A 24,459-nucleotide genomic window follows, 5' to 3' on the forward strand; every position below is an offset into this window, starting at 1 on the left:
TTACCGGAAAATGTGCAGATACAAAGAGACACTTCTACTTGTCCTGTGACTACAGAAGAAAGAGGATAACAACCATGAAAAATACCAGTAATTACAGAGAAAATGTGGATGAACAGGTGTGCGTATGTGTGAGGGAGACGTGAAGAGAAAGTATGAGAGTAACGGATGGTGAAAGAAAGTGTGTGTGTTTGTTTGTGTGTGTCTGTCCTGATTATTTGCTGTTCGCTGTTTTGGCAATTTCACACTCTGGCTCCCATCAGGGAATGGCGAGATGGACTTGGCATGTTCGATCACACACACACACACACACACACACACACACACACACACACACACACACACACACACACACACACACACACACACACACACACACAGAGAGAAATTGACACACTCGCAGTGCAGAGCCATTAGCACTTCCTCCAGCAGGAGTGATTTCTTTTCCTCCTGCTGTGTTGATGGACTCTATAAAGCCTGATGTCCCTGGGAATCGCGCACACACACACACGAAAAGATGCGCAGCAATGATAAACACACTTTTTTCGTGAAATTCTGCTTTTTCAGGACATCGAAGATTTCAGAAAAATGTGAACCTCAAAAATGCCCTCATTTTTCCACTAGTCCTAATTTTGTAAATGTGTTATTCTAAAAAAGTGTCCTGATATTTCACAAAAACAAGTGTACACATGCACACTCAACACGGTCTCACGGGGATTCGTGAAACTGTTACGTAAATTTTTGTTTCTTTTTCGTGCGCACCAACACGATTTCGTCATGTTTTTCGTGCCGCTCACCACGAAATGTTTTTCGTGTTGCTCACAACGAAACCCGCTGTGGTAATCACAGCTGAAAGTGGTTTATACCAGCGGATTCATGACGATCTAAGCTGTCCATCGGCGTATACTGCTTGTGTGATCGCGTTTGCGGCCGCCGGCCGCCGGACATTCTTGAAATTCCTATGCAAATTGGTAAGTGTACCACCGGCTTATGGTTAGGATTATGTTTAGGGACGATGTCATGCAAAATATAGCGTTGGATTCGCCATGGTTTTACATTAAAAATATAATACACACATTCGTTTGAAATACGTTCTGGGTGGCACGAAAAGTCCGCCGTTTAAAATACATTGGTGCGCATTTCGTGGTGAGCGGCACGAAAAACATGACGAAATCGTGTTGGTGCGCACGAAACCGAAACAAAAATTTACGTAACAGTTTCACGAATCCTCGTGAGATCGGGCTGGCACACTACACTATGTTTGTCAGCTGCTTTTGTTTGTGTGGTTTTTTATGTCTTCGACAGAATTATTTGCTTCTCTTCCTCTACATTCCACTCTTAACTAATCTCACTTTGTTCCTTAAATTGTTGTTTTAACCCTGCAAAGTAAAACATCAGATTTAATCTCAATTAAAACACAGTTTGTTCTGCATTTAAGTAGGATTTTGGGCTTTGTTGAAGTAATCCACTCATTCCCTGCTCCCTATCTAGGGACCACTATATAGTGAGGTAGTGCCGTACCCGTAGCCTGTGGGCTACGGGTACGGCACTTTCCATTTGCCAGACAGATACGGACCCGTACGCGAGTCTCACGAGTCAAGAAGCTGCTAACCACTGCAAACTGTTGAAAGGTAAGCAAAGGTTAAGGTTAGTGTTAGGGTCAGGTTTAGGGTCCGTACCTGTAGTACCGATGCTACGGGTCCGTACCGCTAGCGTCTACCGGGAGTCACGTGACCAGATCTCGCGTATCTGATTGGCAAATGGCAAGTGCCGTATCCGTAGTCCACAGGCTACGGGTACGGGTCCCTACCTCTAGCAACAACCATATAGTGAACTGCTGTACACATCAGACTAACCAGCCATTACCACAACGAATAGCCAAAACTAATTCAACTGCTCATACTTTATCAGCCTAAGCAGCAGGTTAGTCTTTCTCCACTGCCATATGTGTTTGATCCTCTTATCCAGGGTGATTTGGACAAAAATAGGAATATCTTCCTTTATCTCTTCTTCATTTTCAGTTGTTGGATCAATCAAATGCCATCTAGGTATGCAAAAAAAAAAAAAAAAAAAAAATTAGTATTAAGGGAAAATCATAGATGTGATACTGATATACACTTTAATATGTCATTGGACCACCTTTAGCTTCATTCGCCACGGCATCGTTTCAATAAGCCTCTGCAATGTCACAGCATTTATTTCTGTCTAGAGTTGGATTAATTTTCTGCCAATACCTTATATTGATGTTGAGACAAAGTCTTCTCCAGAACATCCCAAAGATTCTCAGTGGGGCTGAGGTCTGGACTCTGTGGAGGACAATCCATGTGTGAAAATGACGTCTCATGCTCCCTGATCCACTCATTCTCAATGTGAGCCCCATGAATCCTGGCATCGTCATCTTGGAACATGTCCATGTCATCAGGGAAGAAAAACTCCACTGATGTAAAGACCTGGTCAATCAGTATATTCAGGTAGTCAGCTGACCTCACTCTTTGGGAACATTGCTGAAACTGACCAACCCCAGATCATAACCTTAACCCCCACAGGCTGTAGGCACTAGTCACGATGTGAAACGCTGAAACGTATTCATCACAGCAGTAATTATCCAATGGAAGCCTCCTATCTATTTGCTTAGTTAAATCCAGGTGGCGACTTTTTTTTGGACAGGAGTGTGTAAGACTGGCATTTAAATACAAGAAAAACGCATACTTCAATTCAGATGAATCCAAGTCTGAGTGGACCCTTAAGAAATAGGACCCAAATGAACTTTAGTTCAGGGAAGCAGTCCACTACTTCAGTGTATTTATAGTACATTAGAAGCTCACACATCTGATCCAGCTCAGCACCAGCTGGCAAAACCACTGATTAAAGGAAATCGATTGTTAATTACACTTTCATCATCTAATCCACCTTAGCTTTGTGGGAGTCTGTTTAAATTGTAGAGATACAGTTACAGACTGTTCACATTACTACAGTACGCTGTAGCTTCATTTGTGGAAACTGTTTGGAAATGTTAACAGCAAGATTTGAAATCCAGTTTTAGGTGACTCTCTTTCCTTTCTACCTCTGTTGTGATGTCGCTTCACTCCCTTACTTTTCTTGATTTTTTTTCACTCTTCTCTCTTTCTCTCTCTCTCTCCAGTCTTTTGTTGGCTCTCTGTGGGTGTGTGAAGGGTTCACTCCACACCCAGTAAGTCTTTTGTGTTTTTGATGATACCCAGAGGCTGTCTGAGTGTGTACCAGGGTGCCCCTCACAGCACCTCCCTTTAGCCCAGGGGAGACAAAGAATTATGGGAGTGTAGCTGGATGCCTCCCACACACTCACCTTGACCTGGGGGTGAACTGTGTGGTTAGCCAGTCGGTGCAGAGCTCCAGCAGGTGTGCTGTTGACTGTGGATCGTGGATGTATTTATAGAGCTGATCTGGATACAGCGTGCCAGTTTTCCTCTGTGGTCACATCCATTACTGCAACTGAAAATTGGCCTGAAAAGCTTCTTTTTTTTTCCCCACACAGAGACGTCTGTTTAACTATTGACAAGACACCTCCAAGGTTGTTTTTTTTAAACATTTTTAACAAGAATTTTAAATCCATGGAGGTTTCAAATATGTAAATTATAGAAACGTGACTTTTATTACTCCACCAAGGAGTGCGGCGGAGTTATGTGATGATTGGCATTGGTTTGTCTGTCTGTCTGTCAGCAACATTACTCAAAAACGAACTAACGAATTTGGACAAAATTTTCAGGGAAGGTCAGAAATGACACAGGGACCAGCTGATTAGTTTTTGGCAGTGATGCAGCTTATAGTCTAGATCCATGGATTTGCTAAAGATTTCCGTATCATTGTGGGATAGCGGCACGGTGTCACTGAAACTATGACAAGTGACAACTACATCAGCTGCCTGCTGATGATCACATGATTGAGATCCTATTACAAATCCAATGCAGCAGACTTATCAGGACTTTTGTCAGAAATTATGCAAGGAACAATGGATTAAGTTGTGGGGGTGTTTCTGAGTCCCATCAATTCCCGCTGCCCGCTCTATAATTAGGTCACGTGATTCTGTATTCGTATTCAACGTACACATGCACACCATACACCTGTGCTCAGCGCAAGGTTATTTTGTTTGTGGGTACATCTACACTCAACAAAAATATAAATGCAACACTTTTGTTTTTGCTCCCATTTTGTATGAGATGAACTCAAAGATCTAAAACTTTTTCCACATACACAATATCACCATTTCTCTCAAATATTGTTAACAAATCTGTCTAAATCTGTGATAGTGAGCACTTCTCCTTTGCTGAGATAATCCATCCCAGCTCACAGGTGTGCCATATCAAGATGCTGATTAGACACCATGATTAGTGCACAGGTGTGCGTCAGACTGCCCACAATAAAAGGCCACTCTGAAAGGTGCAGTTTTGTTTTATTGGGGGGTCCACTCCTCTTTAATGGCTGTGTGAAGTTGCTGGATATTGGCAGGAACTGGTACACGCTGTCGTATACGCCAATCCAGAGCATCCCAAACATGCTCAATGGGTGACATGTCCGGTGAGTATGCTGGCCATGCAAGAACTGGGACGTTTCCAGTTTCCAAGAATTGTGTACAGATCCTTGCAGCATGGGGCCGTGCATCATCCTGCTGCTACATGAGGTGATGTTCTTGGATGTATGGCCCAACAATGGGCCTCAGGATCTCGTCACGTATCTCTGTGCATTCAAAATGCCATCAATAAAATGCACCTGTGTTCTTCGTCCATAACAGATGCCTGCCCATACCATAACCCCACCGCCACCATGGGCCACTCCATCCACAACATTGACATCAGAAAAAAAATACTCAAATGAATTTGTCTTATCCTGATAATATGAGGTAGAGTGAGACATTCAATCAAGGCTGACAGAATTATGAAAATATGAAAAATAGAAGAGAGGACATATCTTTGCTCTAACCATTAGGAAAACTGTTTGTTGGTGTTAATTCCAGGGTTTCATTCACTGTTTTCTTCTTCTAGCGGCTACAAAGGTTATGCTAACAGGGTTGTTGTGGGACACACACATAATATTTATTATTTAAAATATGCTGATTTAAAAAAAAAGGGCTGCACAGTGATGTAGTGGTTAGCACTTTCGCCTTGCAGCAAGAAGATCCCCGGTTCAAATCCCGGCCTGGGCCTGGGATCTTTCTGCATGGAGTTTGCATGTTCTCCCTGTGCATGCGTGGGTTTTCTCCGGGCACTCCGGCTTCCTCCCACAGTCCAAAAATATGCTGAGGTTAATTGGTTATTCTAAATTGTCCGTAGGTGTGAATGTGAGTGTGATTGTTTAGCCGTGTGACAGACTGGTGACCTGTCCAGGGTGTCCCCTGCCTTCACCCGAGTCAGCTGGGATAGACTCCAGCACACCCCGCGACCCTAGTGAGGATAAAGCGGTGTATAGAGGATGGATGGATGATTAAAAAAATGCTCCCATAACTGCATATTTTAGTATTTTGTACATAGATTATTTGAAATTTGATGAGTCTGACATAAAATGTCCTCCAGTTCTGGAGCAACCTAGGAACATACAAGTTAGAAGTTGAAATCTGAGTAAAATATGAGCATTCGAAGATGACGATTGTCTGTAAAAAAAAAAAAAAGAAAGAAAGAAATATACCAGGGAATAAGAAGTGTGTATGCCTGATTTAAAATGTTTTTTCATGTGTGTCCTTGCAGTTAACTTGCCCCTCAGACATTTGATGAGTTTCTCTCATTAGGCACAAAGGCAGCGCTGTCCTCATTAGAGCAGGTGACTGGCATCTGAGTGCAGTTAATTAACAGTGTGAAGCTAACAGAGGTGGTGACGGCAACTGCCGGGCTGTGGCTGTTTAGAGGCTAACCGGAGTGTAACCTTGCCGTTTACCCCACTAATTTACTGAGAGGCAGAGCACGCTGGAGTAATATGTCTGTATGTGTGCGATAATTACCTGTATTTGCATTCACACAGTATAATTGTTTTGTGTGTGTGTGTGTTAGCATTCTTGCATTTATTTATGAGATAAATACACTCATTTGCATATTTACAGCAAGAAATGTGTGTCTGAAGTGTAAAATACAGAGACAAAGTGTGTGTAGACAAATGCATTAATTAATCACGGGATAATCTTGTATTTCTGCGTTTTTTTTGTCTTCATTTATGTTTTGTTAGATAATTATTCACATAGATCTTCACAACCTACACTACCATTCAAAAGTTTGGGGTCACTTAGAAATGTGCTTATTTTTGAAAGAAAAGCAGTTTTTTCCATAAAGATAACATTAAATGAATCAGAATCCAGTCTAGACATTGTTAATGTGGTAAATGACTTTCTAGCTGGAAACAGCTGATTTTTAATGAAATATCTACTCCTGTGTTCTAATGCTACATTGTGTTAGCTACTGATGTTGAAAGGCTGATTGATGATTATAAAACCCTTGTACAATTATGTTAGCACATGAATAAAAGTGAGTTTTCATGTAAAATATGAAATTGCCTGGGTGACCCCAAACTTTTGAACTGTAGTGTACATTCTGCCTATACAAGGCTTTAAGCACCATAGCAAGCATGGCTAAATTATTTCATTCCAAAGGCACTGGTGTATAAAGGAGTTGTAGTTGGGAGCATCATACAGTAGTCTGAAACTCATCGTACAGCAACAAACCTTCCTGATGTGGGAGTAAGAGTAAAAATGACTGATTAAAGTTTCACCCTTGTGTTGTCTTCCAGTCAAAAATGACCCGACCACTATGTTTAATAGCATAGAAAAACCCCTATATGACCTTTTTTTCAACTTGAAATTCGAGGACTTTTCCATGCTGTATACTGCACAGTGCCACTGTATGTAATGCAATGGAATGTAAGGAATGCAAAATCACCACAAACGGACGCAAAATCACCTCAAAAAGAAGAAAACCTCTTCAAAAGATGCAAAATTATCACGGATGCAAAAACCATCACAAACAGATGCAAAAACAACCACAAAAACATTCAATAACCACTGCAAAAGATGGAAACTCACCATGAAAACATGAAAAAATTGCCCAAAAATATGTAAAACCACCATAAAAAATGCAAAATGGCCACAAAAGATGGAAAATCACCATTAATGACGTCCACCACTATACAGTACACTATTTTTTCCCTTCAAAAATACATTTGAAGCTACTTTCTGTACATTTCTGTTACTTTCTTAACACATAGAAGTAGTATCTCTTGCTAAACAAATACCATTTACACCATGCAATACTTTTAGCAGCAATAATAGTGACAGTAAACCTCTACTTCCGTAAAGAAAATCGTTGTAACATGCGTGATGTAATGAAAACAGGTGGTGTCCACTGATTAAATAGTCTTTCTCTCACAAAGTGTGTAACACAGGACTGGTTGTTTCTTCATGTAAAATAGGTTACAAGTTAGGTTACAGGTTAAATATAATCTCTGGTTGAAAATTCAATGAAGCTGCTCTATTTTAGAGGCTCAGTGGAGGCAGGTCATTTCTGACTGCAGACAAGAGGAGTGTTCAGGATGTTAAAACAACACGAGGGTTAATCTAAGCCTTAGAGTCCTGCTAAAACTTACACTGCCCTCTCCTACAGCTGGCTTTGGATGAAGGGTGTCGGGCAGAGAGCAGATCTGCCTGCATGTGTCCAGGCCATTTGCACATGCATGCATTTCCATATTTACATTATCTGCAGGACCTAAGCCTGTAATCACAGAACACACAGGAGAAGAGTTTTCCCAGAATTTTGGTTTTCTTACAGCTGAGACTGTAGGGTGCTCCCCGCTGCGTGTGGTAACAGTTTCACACTGGATAATCAGATGTGTGGTGTGGACAGACACCAGCACTCCCTTTACAAAAACCTGCTCAGCTGTTATTCTTATGCCCAGATTGTGCGTTTGTGGGAGGTCAGTCCACAAGCGCCGACTTCTCCTGTCATGTCCATCCAAAGTAAAGCTTTCACACTGAGAGCCGTGGAAAGGCATGATGGGAAGAAACACATGCGACTTATCAAACAGCCAATTGCTAATCCAGCTAATATTACAGAAGGACATCAGACATTCATATTCAATCCTCACATCTGTTTCATTTTCATTTATTCAGCCCCCCACCTTGGGTTTTTCATTATTCTTCCCCCTCCTCCTTATCCTCTTCTTCCTCCTCCCCCTTGCATTTTTTCCTTTCCCCTCATCTGCCTTTGGGGTTCTTCAATTAAGCGCTCGGCTCCCCTGTGGATGGAGGAACAGAAATGAAGCAGAGAAGAAATGGAGGGAGTGATGAAGGAAAGAGGAAGGGAGGTAGAATGGAGTACGAAGAAGAGCTGAAAAGCAAAGAGAGGGAAAGGAATGGCTAACCAAAATGTTTGAGGAAGTAATTAGGGAATGACTGAAATAATTAAAGCTGCAAACAACATTGATTGGGTCCTCGCATCCTTGCTGGACAGCAAATCCAAGTATGTCCACCAGGTGGCGCTGCGACAGAGAGTGTACTTCAGTCTATGGATGTGATGAGGGCCAGACTCTGATAACACATGTAAAGTTTGAGCCAGACTGGGCCTTGTACAGGCTAGTTAGACAGCACTTCCTGTTTCATCGTGAGACATGCAAAATGTCCACCAGTTGGTGCTATGACTGGGACTTTATATCAGCCTATGGATGTCATCATGGCTGGACTCTGATCACGCATGTGAAGTTTGGGGCAGATTCAGGGAGCCGCCATTTCCACACCCTCAGACTTTTGCGGACCATTTTGATAACTTTTGATCACCCATGTGTGGAGTACACCCTGGCCAAATTTAATCTCTGTAGAGGTTACCCCGTTGGAGTTTATAGCTTTTGAAAATGAGCAAAAATTGGTCCAAAATCATCCAAAATATGTCACATAATTCAAAAAAGGACAGACTTTCTGTTGTACCTTAGGCATGGTTGTCAATTACATTTTTGTGCGTCTTGATGAGCTACATTGCACTATTTAGCCACTTTGGCTTACAGTTCCCCTAAAATATCAAATTTTTCGTCAGTCTGGCGTGTGCAAATTTACATGTTTTCGATTTTAAATGTGACAGAAAAATGATCATAATAAACCAAAGGGTTTCAAGAGAGTCCTACTCACCTTTGGTGCTTGGACCCTAATAAAAATGTAACAAAAGTTTTTTTGTTACCACAAAAATGATAAATAGTAGCTTTAAAACATTGGAGTAACATGTAACACTCTGTACAGACATTTAGTTGCCAAAAAATAATTTCAAACAATGGCAACTTTTGATATATAGTGAATTTTTATTTAACCAGTAGATTTGTTTTGACTGGAAATGACACAAATGAGTGACGAAAGGCGATACAACTTTGTGTTAGAGATATTTATAATGAAGTTATATATTTTCACTGCTTCTAGATATTTCTTATTTCTTGCATTCTTTACTAAAAATCCCATGTCCAAAGTCATTCATACACCTTGAAATTGAAATGCAACTTCTTTACTATTGCAAATGGTTCTCCTAATTTCTACCATGTTCTCTTACAATATAAACTGAGAGCAGCTGATGCAGTAGTTCTCTGTTGAGTTGCTGGTCAGTTGAGTGTCAAGGCTAAAACCAAAGAGCTTTTTGAGCAGATGTTAGTGTCCATCACTGAGAAAACACTGCACATTGTGGGTGCTCACAAGATGGGGAAAAGGCTATTGAATGCATAAAAATCTCAAAGGGTATATTAGGAATCTAAAAGTGACCAGAATGGTGCAAGAGACCAAGAAGAATCCAAGGATCACCTTTAAGACCATTCTGATGACTCTGAGCAGAAACATCTCAACAGATACTCCAGCAGACCAAGAACAAGGCTGGTTTCATGAATGCTGAACAAGGACAGAAACACAAAAGCTTTAAAGGATCTACCTGGACAAACAAAGAAAGTTCATTAATTCTGTGGTTGGATGAGATTTAAAAAGTGGAGCTGTTTGGATCCAGGGATATGGTTTATTTGGCAGAAGAAAGAAGAATTATTCAACCCAAGAACACCATCCTGAGTCAGTTAAACATTGTGGAGGAACAGCAGTGCTTTGGGGCTGTTTTTCTGTTGATGTGTCAGACAACCTCGTCAAAGCAAACAGCATCATAAGGAAGGAGAACGAGGTTGTAGAGGAAAACAGCAAGCGGTCTACAGAAAAGCTTGTCCCTGGGCAGCATTAGACCTTCAGCAAGAAAATGACCTGAAACACAGAGCCAAAACAGTGAAGAAATAGTGAACAGACAATAATATGATCATGTAGAGAAGACTTTTACATTGTTTGCTCTTGGAGGTTACTGGGTTTGTGCTGTCGCCATGGTTACAGCCTTGTTTGTGCTGTCAGGTCGTGAACCTTCCCAGGCTTCAGCGAGTGTAGGTCATGTGTATATGTGTGACCGAATAAATGTATATGCATGTTCTCCACATGTATGCTACACAACATTTGTGTTGTAGAGGGTTTGTGGTGCGATTTGTGTTGAATTTTGGAGCAGCCATGTTTCCTCTGGACTTTTTGTGAGGCTACGATTAAGCATGTGTGTTGTGTGTTTGGTTGTTAATTCTGAAGTGTGTTTGTGTAAGTAGTTTTTGTCTCTTCATTTCGTGCCTTGTCTGTGTCGGCTCTCTGCCTGCAGCTCTGTGGTCAAAGACAAAAGAGAAATGAGAAAAATAAATGTTTGGGGGAATTATGAGGAAAACTAAAAGATATTCTCAGTTTTTCTCTTTTCTTTCCACCCGCTAATCTTTAACCGTTACAACATTTCTCCATAAATCAACATTTAACAACTACAAATAACCTACTGGACTCTTTGTTTAATTTGTATTTTGCATCTGCTTGATCCAGTGTTTGTGTAATGATAACAGCAATCCAACAATCATATGCTTATAGCTGCAGCACTACATGAAAAACTAAATATTGTAGAAGAAAAGCTTTGCCCACAAAGTACATTTTTTTGCTAATACAAGAAGGTTACATATAATCCTCACCGCAGACTGTTAAAGGTGTGATAGAGTTTCAGAGTCAGTCTGCAGTTCACCTATTTCAGTATTCAGCTGTCAGCTTGTAAATTTATTTATGCAGACAAGGTCACGACAACTAGCTGAAGTACAAGCTGAGCATCAGAATGAGGTAGAAAGAGGATTTAAGTGACTTTGAATGTGGCATGAGTTGGTCTGAGTGTTTCACAAGCTACTGATCTCCTGGGGTTTTCACACACAACCATCTCTAGAGTTTACAGAGAATGGTCCTAAAAAGAGAAAACATCCAGTGAGCTGTGTGGACCAAAGTGTCTTGTTGATGTGAGAGGTCAGAGGAAAATGGGAAGGCTGGTTGGAGATGATAGAAAGGGAATAGCAACTCAAACAACCACTGGTTACAACCAAGGAATGCAGAATACCATCTCTGAACCACAACATGTCCAACCTTGTAGAAGATGTTCTACAGCAGCAGAAGACCACACCGGGTACCTCTCCTATCAGCTAAGAACAGGAAATTGATGCTTCAATTCACACAGGCTCACCAAAATTGGACAATACAATACAATTGCCTGGTCTGATGAGTCTCCATTTCAGCTGCGACATTCAGATGGTCAAAATTGATGTTTATGAAATCATGGATCCATCCTCCCTTGTATCAATGGTTCAGGCTGCTGGTGGTGTAATGGTGTGGGGGATATTTTCTTGATACACTTTGGGTCCTTTAGTACCAACTGAGCATCGTTTAAACACCACAGCCTACCTGAGTATTGTTGCTAACCATGTCCGTCCCTTTGTGACCACAGTGGACCATGTTTTGATGCTACGTCCACAAAGCTCAGATCATTTCTGGTTTCTTAAACATGACAATGAGTTCACTGTACTCCAATGGCCTCCACAGTCACCAGATCGCAATCCAAAAGATCCTTTTCGATGTGGTAGAACAGGAGATTCACATCATGGATGTGCAGCCGACAAATCTGGAGCAACTGTGTGATGCTATCACTTCAATATGGACCAAAATCTGGAGGAATGTTTCCAACACTTTGTTAAAAGTATGAAACGAAGAATGAAGGCAGTTCTGAAGGCAACAATGAGTCCAACTTTTTACTAGCAAGGTGTACCTAATAAAGTGGAGAGTGAGTGTATATAGTGCTCTATATAGTGTGTTCACCATTTTCTGGTATTGTTCAAATGTGAAGTTGCAATTGTTGCTCTCAAGTATCCCACAATGCACCATGGAAAGTAGTGTACAGCCAGTGGTCACTAACCAAGCAAAATGTATCATCATACACTAGCAAGATGCACCCAGTAAAATGGCCAGTGAGTGTATATACATTTATACATGTACATCACCATTCAAAAGCTTGGGATCAACCAGACAATTTCATGATTTCCATGAAAACTCACACTTTTATTCATGTGCTAACATAACTGCACAAGGGTTTTCTAATCATCAGTTAGCATTTCAACACCATTAGCTAACACAATGTAGCATTAGAACACAGGAGTGATGGTTGCTGGAAATGTTCCTCTGTACCCCTATGGAGATATTCCATTAAAAATCAGCCGTTTCCAGCTAGAGTAGTCACTTAGCACATTAACAATGTCTAGACTGGATTTATAACTGATTTGATGTTATCTTCATTGTAAAAAGATGCTTAAGGACATTTCTAAGTGACCCCAAGCTTTTGAATGTTAGTGTATGTATGTGTGTATTTTGCAGTTCATGTGAACTGCTGCCACTACATTGCAGTTTCCCCAGCTTTGTTATAATTAGTCCAGTGTTCCTTCAGTTCTTTTACACTGGGTCAGCACTGAAGTTAGTCCATATGTCCCCTGACTGTGAAGAGGTGGTCCAAGCTTTTATATACTTTTTAATCCAGTACAGATGGTGGACCTTATATGCCATAAACCATTTATACTTACACTTACATCTGGCAGCGACTCGCATCGGTTTCACTCCACTGAGCAGTGATGCCAGCATGTCATGACATTATCACGTTGAACACAAAAGAACCAAATGCAAACTGATGACACAATGTGAGAAGCACCTTCCAATATAGTAGAATCTGTAGCATTAAGATTCCCCTTCACTTGACTGGAACAGGGACATCCATACAGAGCTCAATACTTTCTCTGTGCTGCACTTGCACCTCTTCATATCTCTGAGGGTTCACTGGAAACGGTACGCTTGGTGATTTATTGGCAGTTGAAGACTATTTTAGATATATGAAAAGTGTTCTCTGCTGCAGACGTAGTTTGAGAAGTTTCCATCCTTTCTTGCCAACAAAGGTTTAGTGTTTGACACAGAGATTCATGTTTTGTCGAGCATTAAGTGCAATCAAGAGTCTGTGAACGTCTTTTCTTTGGGCTTTTGAAACATGTAAATAATTAGATCTCTACCTCCTCTCTATTTCAGTCTCTCTCTTTGTCTTTTCTCCTTCATGTCACTCTCCAGATCCCTCAGGATATGTTTCCTAATTAGGAGGGTGTGTTTCGGTCTGTGTGCGGGTGGATGAATGTGTGAGTGATCTTGTGGACTGTGTCTGATCAGCTTCCTCTTCTCTGGCATATTTTGATATAAAGTATGTAGAAGACTCCTTGTGTGTTTGAGTGTGTCACTCACAGGTTGTTTCGGGGTCATCCTCTCCAGCAGTGGTTTCCTGGTTGACCACATTTGTGGATGCAGCTTCACATTTTGAAGCTGCATCCAAACCAATTACTTCCTCTTTTTTGTCCTCCACATCTGGTTTTTGCTTTCTTTTCTTTCCTGACTCTCAAACTTCTTTCGCCTTTGCTCCCTTTTCCTTTTCTGAGCAGACTTTTCCTTACTCTTGGGTTAGCTCTCCTCTCCTCCTCCTTCAGTCTCTCTGTGCTTTTTGGTTGCGTAGATGATGACTTATTCAAGTTGTTTATACTGTGTGTGTTTGTATGTGTCAAGTTGAGGAGGAGACCAGACTGTGACAATAAAATATTAACCATGTTGTTGGTCTGACTCTGTCTGCTGACCTGCCTGGATGGAGGTCAAACAAGACAGCTGCTGGTTGAGTGAGTCAGTGTTTGTGTAAGAAAGTGAGAACTCATTAGACTTGGTACAGTGTTGTCAGCTAATTATACTGTTGTTAGTATTTACAGGCCCCCAGGACATGCTGTGGCCCTGTAAATAATTATATGAAAACCATATAAAGTTGCTAAGGCAACTGTTCTTTTTTTTTATTTTAGGCTTACTTGTTGATTACATTCCACAATTTTTTTTTACAATGGTAATATTTTTTCATATATTTATCACACCTATTTATGACTTATTGGACCATCAGCAGAAGTGTATTGCCACCGTACAAAAATAAAATTAAAAAATGTGGGAGCACATTATTGTTTTAACAAGAGTGATATCTTATTAATTGATTGCTCCATCCCAAGTTTTTATTTCAAATAAGAAACATTATGTAGAAATACTTTTGATTACATTTGATTTGTTTATTTTTTTGCAATTTATTTTTTTATTTGACAGGGACAGTTCACATTAATGAGCGTTTATTTAGACAGCAATAGACGTAAATATGACGGATTATAGCAACAATACTAATTCACGTCCGCAGTCCCTAGGCAGGTAAAAAAAAAAAAAAAAAAAACCTAGCAGTGAAAGATTGGACAATAGGTCACAATCAAAGGACATTACAAAAAAGTACACAAAGAACACACAAGAAAAGCACTCATAGAGTACAGTACTCCACCAAGGCTGCTCAGTCCTTGTATCATTTCTGACGGATGGAATCTTGAAAAAATTTGTGGCAGAAATCACGACACCATAGAATGTGTCCATTTAATACAGATATAGCAACAAACAAAATGACCTTGCACTGAGCACAGGTGTGTGTTATGCATGTGTACGTTATGTACGGATGCTCAATCGCGTGACCAAAATATGCAGCAGGCGGCGGGAATTGATGGGATTCAGAAACACCCCCACAGTTTAATCAATCGTTCCTTGTAAGATTTCCGGTGGATACTGTAAGTCCTGATAAGTCCACTGCGGTTGATTTGTAGTAGGATCTCAATCATGTGATCATCAGCAGGCAGCTGACTGAATGTTCACTTGTCATGGTTACAGTGACGCCGTGCTATTATCTCGCAAACAAAAATCTTTAGGAAATCCGTGGATCCAGACTATTAGCAGCATCACTGCCAAAATCTCATCACTCAGTCCTTGTGTCACTTCTGACCTTCCCTGAAAATTTCATCCAAGTCCGTTTTTGAGTAATGTTCCTAACAGTCAGACAGACAAATGGCGATTATCCCATAACTCTGCCATGTTCATTGGTGGAGTAACAAAACAGCAAAGAGAAGAAAGTTCACTAGATGAATGTTCAGTTAAAACAAGTGAAATCAGTGGCTGAGAGCAGCCAGATTTGTGCAGACAGGGAAACACCAGCCAGACTGGAAGGCCTATTTGACCAATGAGATTGCTTTACTGAAACTAACCCACGCTTGACCCGTAACTGGAAGAGATGGACGGACAGAAAGGTGACCGGTAGATTCCGACCAGGAAACGAGTGGGAAAGTTTACCTTTCTCACCCTCCACTGTGAGCAGGGAGGGAGGGATGGAGGGAGGAGGAGGATATTGAAACGCCAGGAGAGAGCAGAGAACAATGAGAGGATGAAGAGGGGTGAGGAAGGACTGAGGGGACGACGGACGTGGACACAACAGATGACAGAACGGATCAGAAAATGAATAGAGGAGATGGTGGGATAGAGAGCAAATATTGTGAGACTACCTACAACACACACACACACACACACACACACACACACACACACACACACACACACACACACACACACACACACACACACACACACACACACACACACACACACACACGTCCAGCTGTGACCAGTCTGTGTTTCCCTCTAGTAAACATCATATCCAGCCTCCTCGTGTCCTGGCAACAGATATCTTGACAACCTGATGTGAAAGTATCTTTAATATTGTGTGTGCGATCATGAGGCAGAGCTGTTCAATATGTACACTACCGCTCAAGAGCTTGGGGTCACTTAGAAATGTCCTTATTTTTGAAAGATAAGAAATTTTATTCAATGAAGATAACATTAAACGAATCAGAAATACAATCTAGACATTGTTAATGTGTTAAATGACTATTCTTGCTGGAAATGGCTGATTTTTAGTGGAATACCTGCATAGGGGTACAGAGGAACATTTCCAGCAACCATCACTCCTGTGTTCTAATGCTACATTGTGTTAGCTAATGGTGTTGAAAGGATAACTGATGATGAGCAAACCCTTATGCAGTTATGTTAGCACATGAATAAAGTGTGAGTTTTCATGGAAAACATTCATTCGTCTTGCTTTACCCGAATTCTTCAATGGTAGTGCATACGTGTTTGTCTGCGACGTATTGCGGAGTACATTTGTGTAAAATGGAATTATTAATGTGTTATTATACTCAGTGTTATGATGAATTAACAGCTAGTTGACTAACTGGCCACGTTGTATATATGAATGTAGGTCTGTGTGATAAATCAATGGCTTTATACTGGCAATGGACATTTGATCAATAGCAGTAATAGGATTGTTAGAATATTCGATAGTTTCACTTTAATGCAATAGATACAGTACAAGCCACCATGATGATGAGGACACAGAGTTCACACACCACACCAGGGTACGAATGTGGGTGTCTACTTTCTGCTTGTTCTTACTAAAATGCAACCCTGGGGTTTTCAAATTGAAACGGGATCAGGAGTATTTTCAAAAGTGTGTTGAAGTGGTTGTAAAACTTCAGTGTTGTGTTGATGCTGGGTGTAAACACAGAAGATGTTTTATTGTAGGTGTGAATGTGAGTGTGATTGTTTGTCTCTATATGTAGCCCTGTGACAGACTGGTGACCTGTACAGGGTCACCAGTCTGCCTTCACTCTAAGTCAGCTGGGATAGACTCCAGCCCCCCTACGACCCTAATGAGGATTAAGCAGTGTAAAGATAATGGATGAATGGATTTCTAAGGAGGCTCATGAATAAACAGCTAACCATGCATTGCACTATTAAAGCTGCTGTCCGGAGTTTCCGTTTGTTTTCAATTTATGTATCATTGTTTAACAAAGCTTAAATGTGTTAGTCTAGTTCGATACTATAATATAATGTTAGTATAACGCGATATGAAAATTTATTCCTGAGCTCCGTCTTCCTCTCATAGACCCCCATGTTATTCCAAAAAGCACCGGTTGCTGCCGACCAATCAAGTTCGAGCTTCAGCTTTGTCATGCTGTCAATCAACGGTTACGCGCACAGCAAGCACGCCCATGCAGAGGTGGGCGAGCTACGCACTACGCAACCGCGCGCACATTTGTTTTGCTTGTGGAGGAGAGAGCATCAGGGCTCAGCAACTTCCAGAAAAGTTACCAATCCATCGGCTTGTCAGGCCAAGAGACTGCAGGACGTTTTTTGGCTCGGGGTGCTCGCGTCGCTCCCCGATCACGGCCTCCATAGCCCGCCTGACGGCTTCGTTTAGATGCCCGACCTCTGGAGGAAGATGTTGGGGCGTCTGGGACATACTCTTCGTCAGAGGAGTCATGCAATTCTGAACTCTAGATAGAAATAAATAAACAATGTCACACATATACACGCGTAAATGCACTAAGTTTGATAAACAACGTCATCGAGAGGGATACACGAGTGTAATCACATATTGAAACTTTACCCGTTCGTCCTAGCAGATTCATGTTATTTTGGTATTAGGACAAGTTAGACTCAATACAGCATTCTAACGTAATTCCTTTATTATTAACCAAATGTACTAAATGTAGAAGAGGGGAAAACAGCAAAACAGGCGAGATGCTGCAGCACTCCGGGCACTTCTCTCATGTACTGCGCGCATGCACAAATAAAGGGGCGAAATCAGAGGGAGGGAGGGACCAACAGTGTTTTGGGAGACGCTGCAATTCAAACTCCGGACAGCAGCTTTAATGTTTTCCACAGATGAACTTCTGTTGTTTACAGTTCTCACTTGTCTAGAATTTGATTGACTTTAATCAGTTCTGTGCTCAAAAACACATCATTATTCTGTTGTCAAATGACATTACTGCATTCTCTTGTCAAAAGAAGCAATACCTGTGCCTTTGATACGTTAAAAAAAATCTAATTATTAAGTCATCTAACAGATTTCCTACCAGAAACCCTCTTTATCAACTTCTAAACTTGCTTGAGAAGGTTATCAATCGCATTTACCAGCAGATCTTATCTGACTTTTACTACTGTTGTCCCATTAAACTGCTGATTCTGATTGGAACTGGACATTTGAAATAAGGCTGTAAAAGCTTCCAGCTATAGGTTTTCTAGAAAAAAACAAACAAAAAAAAATACATATTCAGAATTTGAAATCACTCTTCACATATTACATCCCTACAAACGTTTTATCGTTTTGTCTGAATTTGATGCTATCATGCTCTGGTGTTGCAGTAGTGATGTCATTTATGTTTTTCAAATATGTTGTAACAGATAGTGTGTATGGGAGGTTTTCTGTCTCCTATAGTTATGAGTGGATCGGAAGCTTACTGGAGGGGGACAGACAGACAAAAATAAAGAGTTAGTTGGGTTCACTGGCCTTCAGCTCTTTCTGAAACGAAGCAGAAAAACTGTCCGTTCAACTTGACTCCATCTTATCCCCCTTCTGTCTCTTTCTATCAAGTCTACGTCTCCCTCTGTGTCTCTGTCCACATAACAGTCCTTCTCTTCTGCTCCATCTCTTCGTACTCTCTCTCCCTCTCCCTCTGGCTTATATCCTGTCTCCTCCACCTAGCCCTCTTCCATTTTTCTCCTCATCTTTCAGTCTGTCTATGCTGGACTCTGCTGGATCAGATGCTGAACCACCTGACTCTGTTTGCCCTATAATTTACATTCTTGTTCATCCCTGTATCATTCTCCATGTCTCGTACCACTGAACTTTTCTCAGCTAAGTGAATCCATCATGTGTTCCTCCTTTGGGCCTCCTGTCGCTCTGTATATCCCTCATCGCCTCTTTCACTGGTTGTTTCATGTCTGCTGAACGCCCACAGCAGAGCGCTTCAGGCTTCATGGCAGACCTCAGACTGTGTCACGTTGAGATATTTTAAAAAACTTTTGTCATGTTTTGTCTTCATTGGTGCATTTTATTTTCAATTGTGTCGCTGCGTTTTACCACAAGCCTCTGTTTTGACTTCATAGAAAGACTTCTCTGGGTTACCAGCAACTCTTTAACACAAACAGAGCTGCTTCTGTCTCTAAAGCAGGGGTGTCAAGCATAAGGCCCTTGGGCCAAAACCGGCCCGCCGGATGGTCCAATCCAGTCCACAAGATGACTTTGCAAAGTGTAAAAATGGCAGAGGTGAAAATGAATCCTTACTGTAAAAATGCTCAAAGACACTGAACATTGTGTAATATAATGTGAGTCAGCAGCTACAAAAGAGTTTGGTTTGGTTGAACCCTATTGTTCATGGACTGAGACAACATTTATGGAGTTTTTATGTATAAATTTATTACGTTTCCAAGGCAGGGGGACAACTTAACCTTTTTCCTTAAAAATGTGTCAGTTCAGGTGATCAGGATTACTAAGATATGAAAAAGAATGTCAATGTTAAATCATTTCTACATCTTGGCAAGTTTCTATCATAAAGTAAAATACTGTATTGTTCGGTTCCACATACTTAAATGTTTCATGTCTTTGTAGAGACTCTGTGATCTGTAAGTTGTAAAGTGTAAATGATAAACTGAGGCTTAATGTTTTTGAAATTGCACTCATCTTTCTTTGAAAATGTTCAGGTAGAAGATAGTTCATTAAATGTGACCATTTTCAGAACGTAACTTTTTTGCACTATTACAAAGGAAAAATTTGGAGTCGACATTATTTATAGGTTAATATGCTCTGATTTTAATGGTCAGGTCCACTTGAGATCAAATTGGGGCTGAATGAACTAAGATGAGTTTGACACCCCTGATCTAGGCTGTATTTCTGATTAATTTAACTTCTTTCTTTTTTAAAAAAAAAAAAAGCTTTCCTTTCAACAATAAGGACATTTCTAAGCGACCCCAAACTTTTAAACGGTAGTGTATATTAGAGCAGCAGTGTAGGTCTCAGTAAGCGGGTGTTTCCTCCGCTGTCAGCCTCTGGTTTGACCCTGACGTTAATGGAGTGTGTCTGAGGTCCTCCAGGGCAGCCAGAGATGATGTACATCCTCCTCTGTGGTCTGTCCGAAACACACACACACACACACACACACACACACATCCATGTCTGGTTCTTATAAACACGTACACACACACACACAGAGAGAGAGAGAGTTCTGTCTCTAGTTTTGCTGGTATTACTTGTGGTATGTGGCTGCTGTTCACCTGTCCTTTCCTACTCTGGACATCTTGCTGCAGTTTTGCATCCCTCCCCTCTTTTACTGCCAGCTTTCTGTTTCACATGTGAGCACTGAGCAGACCCCTCAGGGCTGAAAGGAAACCTACATTAAGATAAAGAGGAACTGGCGTTTAGATTGGTATGCAGCTTGGTGGTAATGATGCGAATCAGTCTGAAAGTAGCTCCGCTGATAGCAGCTGAAATGCAGTGTTTGCAAATTTATACAGTTCAAATGTTTTGTCTGTCGTTTCTTGAAATGCTTATTTGCATACTCATATCAGTGTATCTTAGTCCTACTGAGTAATCCGACTTTACACTCAAATGTTACCTATGATAGCTATGCTCAGATCTATCTAACACAGACTCCTGATGACGACAGTCCAATAGAATCATTGTGTCGCTGCCTAGAGCAAGTAAATAACTGGATGAATCAAAATTTCCTTCAATTAAACCTGGACAAAACAGACTGTTTATGGCTACAAAGAGAAAAGGACTGTTCTTAGTCAATACGTTGAGTCACTATCCCTCAAAACCAAAGACCAAGTCTGAAACCTTGGTGTGCTGATAGACTGGGATCTGACCTTTAGTATTTTTTTTAATTATTGTATTCAGAATCAGGTTTTATTCAATTTTAATTTGTATGTTTTAATTCTTGGGATATTTTTGTTTCTATGTATAGCACATTGAGCTACTCCTGTGTATGAAATGCACAAAACAAATAAAAATGCCTTGCCTTTACACAAATGCAGAATAAGATATGGAGGATATCATGTTGTGTTTTACTTTATTGACATTAGGGTTGCAACTAGCAATCAGTTCATTTCAATTCTTTGTTTTTTGTCTATGAAAGTTCAGAAAATTGAGAAAAATATTCATCACTGTTTCCCAAGACACTGTCAGAGAGGAGTAAAAAAAAAACCTGAAAATGATTAATTTAGCTATCAATCAATGGGACTCAATGGGACTCAGAAACACCCTCACAATTTAACCAGTTGTTCCTTGTATCATTTCCTAAGGTTAAGTCCCGATAAGTCCACAGCTGTGGATTTGTAGTAGGATCACAATCATGTGATCGTCAGCAAGCAGCTGATTTAGCATTCACTTGTTGTCATAGTTACAGTGATACCATACCGCTATCTGGCAGTGATACAGAAATCTTTAACAAATCCATGGATCCAGACTATAAGCTGCATCACTGCCAAAATCTAATCAGGTGGTCCTTGTGGCATTTCTGACCTTCCCTGAAAATTTCATCCAACTCTGTTTGTCTGTTTTTGAGTAATGTTGCAAACAGACAGACAGACAGACAGACCAACGCTGATCATCACGTAGCTGCCGTTCCTTGGCTGAGTAAAAAAAGCTGCAATCAGAAAATTTGTAACATTTTGGACCCAAAAAAAATCACAAAAACCCATTTGCTTATATCTGACAACTAATCATTGTTGAGGCTGTCAGTTACAACAGCAATAAAACAACAAGAGTGGTAAATGGTTGTATAACGCTTTTATCCAAAGCGCTTTACATGATACGTCACATTCACCCATTCACACACTGATGGCGGAACCACGACCCACCAGGAGCAATTAGGGGTTCTGTGTCTTGCTCAGGGACACCTCAACATGAGCTTGACGGGCTGAGAATCGAACCAGCAACCTTCCAGTTACAAGACAGCCACTCTACCCACTGAGCCATGCCGCCCCCACGAGGGTGCATCAGTGAATGATCTGAGTGCAGAATATCTCTTGAAAATGGAAAAACATCGAGCACTAAATACACAAGTCAACACACATGAATTAATTCAAACAGATCAGTAGGAAGACAGATTTTAACAAAGCATAATGTAAAGCTGTGTGTTACACGTGGAGCTAAAATGAGTTTGTAATGAGTCAAACTGGTTTGCTTTCTTTTCTGCTTTTCAGGGACCTCAGTGAAAATAGCATCCAGGCCATCCCAAGGAGAGCTTTCAGAGGAGCCACGGACCTCAAAAACCTGTGAGTGAAAGGAAGCACAGAGCAGAGAATGAACTTAGTGGATAAAAGGAAAGAGGTGTAATAATGCAATCTGTTACTGTGAGAAAACGCCACGTGTGCTATCAAAAGATCCCGTTTGTGTAACGGTTAGCTGAACTGATTTCTGGTTTTGTGTTTTGTTTTTTTCTCTTTCCAGTCAGCTGGATAAAAACCATATCAGTTGTATTGAGGAGGGGGCATTTAGGGCTCTGCGATCTCTGGAAGTACTGTGAGTATTCTGAGAAATCACTTCAACCTGGACATTCACATTCAGGTTGTACTGCATCTTTCTGGAGAAAAACACCATTAATACCTACCTGCATGTTTTTTCAAGGAATGTGAAATATCCTGCATTATTCCTGGAATCCTATGAACTTTAGATTATTTAATTTTGTTTTCAAAACATCTTTCTTTCTAAATCATGTTTCTGTTTCCTTCTTTCCTCATCAGCTCACCTTCCCTTTGTCTGCTGTTTGTCCTGCTTTTCTCTCACCTATCAATTGCTGTTTTATATCATTTCTTTATCTCACACTTCCATCACTTTTCACACTTCATTCCAATCTAATCATTTTATCTTCACTCTCCCCCTTTGTCTCGTCTTATCTCACCCTTTGTCTTCCTCGTATTCTTAACCCTGTTTTTCCTCACTTGTTAGCTCTTTTATGACACCTCTCTTTGCTTTCTCAGTTAGTTTTATTCCATTATCTACCTCTCTGCTTCTATTTATTTTCGATTTCCTTGTCTCTCTCTCTCTCTCTCTCTCACAGCACACTCAACAACAACAACATCACCAGTATTCCAGTCTCCAGTTTCAACCACATGCCGAAGCTTCGCACCTTGTAAGTGACTCACAGTGATAAGGGTCGTTCCAGAACTGGAAGACATTTGGGCTTCAACATTTTTGAGAAAATGAACCTTCTCTTTTACAGTTTTTTTTGCTTCATATTAATCAATAATAAGTAATAAACTATCAAAGGCTTGATTGGCTCAGCTTACACATCAATGGTACCATTTTTATTCCATGTTTTATTTGTTGTTTGCTAACCCTACTCTAATCACAGTAACAGGGTTGCTAATCCATGCTAATGTTAGCTTTTTCTCAGCAGTAGAAGCTAGATATTTAGCTAGCTGCTACTGCTGACCAAGAGGACAAACTGACTGATGGAAAGCAGACAAAATAATTAGTCTGATCCTGATAATATGAGGTAGAGTGAGACATTTAATCTAGGCTGAGAATGCTTTGAAAATATTAAAAATAGAAGAGAGGACATAGCTTTGCTCTACCCATTCTTTAGGAAAACTGTTGATGATGTTAATTCCAGCATTTCATGTGATTCACTGTTTTCTTCTTCTTCTACCAGCTAGGAAGGTTATGCTGACAGGGTTGTTATGGGACACAAACGTACTAATAACTATTTAAAATATTATGTTGATTAAAACAAATGTCCCCACAATTACAAGAGACATGAATGACAAAAAATTAATACAAAAAAAATTTAATTTAATTTGAACTGTTCTATCAGAGATTCAGTTTGGTCATCAGAGGAGTGGGACAAGACAAAAATGTCATTTTAGGGGAAACTTCAGAGTTATTTGGTATTTTTAAAAATATTTTCAAACATTTTATTCTCCTAATTTCTTTAGATTTGGTCTCAGGACAAGTACATTTGCACAACAAGTGCATGTTTTAGTATTTTGTACATGGATTTTTTAAAAATTTGATTCACAGGACGTAAAATATCCTCCAATTCTGGGAATGACCCACAGCATACTTCACTCATCCTCCACTTCTTCCCTAATTGTCTCTTTGCCTTTTTTCTCATCTTCCTTCCTTATGCCAGTCGTCTCCACTCCAACTCCTTGCGTTGTGACTGTCACCTGGCCTGGTTGTCTCCATGGTTACGTCAGCGGCCGGCTTTGGGCCTCTACACTCAGTGCAGCTCTCCTCCCGCTCTGAGGGGCCTCAACCTCGCTGAGCTGCGTAAGAGCGACTTCGCCTGCTCAGGTACAGCAGCCCGGTGCTACATCACACTTTGATCCCAATGGACGATGAACATCTA

At 40.6% G+C, this 24,459-nt stretch overlaps 1 protein-coding gene across 1 annotated transcript in view; it reads left to right on the plus strand.

The window, feature by feature from the left end:
• Positions 1 to 24,459, plus strand: part of LOC110966075 (slit homolog 1 protein-like) — a 113,350-nt gene that overhangs the window by 32,643 nt on the left and 56,248 nt on the right. The window contains exons 6-9 of the mRNA XM_022215319.2: positions 22,310 to 22,381; positions 22,557 to 22,628; positions 23,167 to 23,238; positions 24,241 to 24,404. Coding sequence (XP_022071011.2) covers positions 22,310 to 22,381; positions 22,557 to 22,628; positions 23,167 to 23,238; positions 24,241 to 24,404 — 380 coding nt within the window. The remainder of the gene's footprint in view (positions 1 to 22,309; positions 22,382 to 22,556; positions 22,629 to 23,166; positions 23,239 to 24,240; positions 24,405 to 24,459) is intronic.

This window comes from Acanthochromis polyacanthus, chromosome 3 (genome assembly GCF_021347895.1).
Source record: "Acanthochromis polyacanthus isolate Apoly-LR-REF ecotype Palm Island chromosome 3, KAUST_Apoly_ChrSc, whole genome shotgun sequence".
Lineage (NCBI taxonomy): Eukaryota > Metazoa > Chordata > Actinopteri > Pomacentridae > Acanthochromis > Acanthochromis polyacanthus.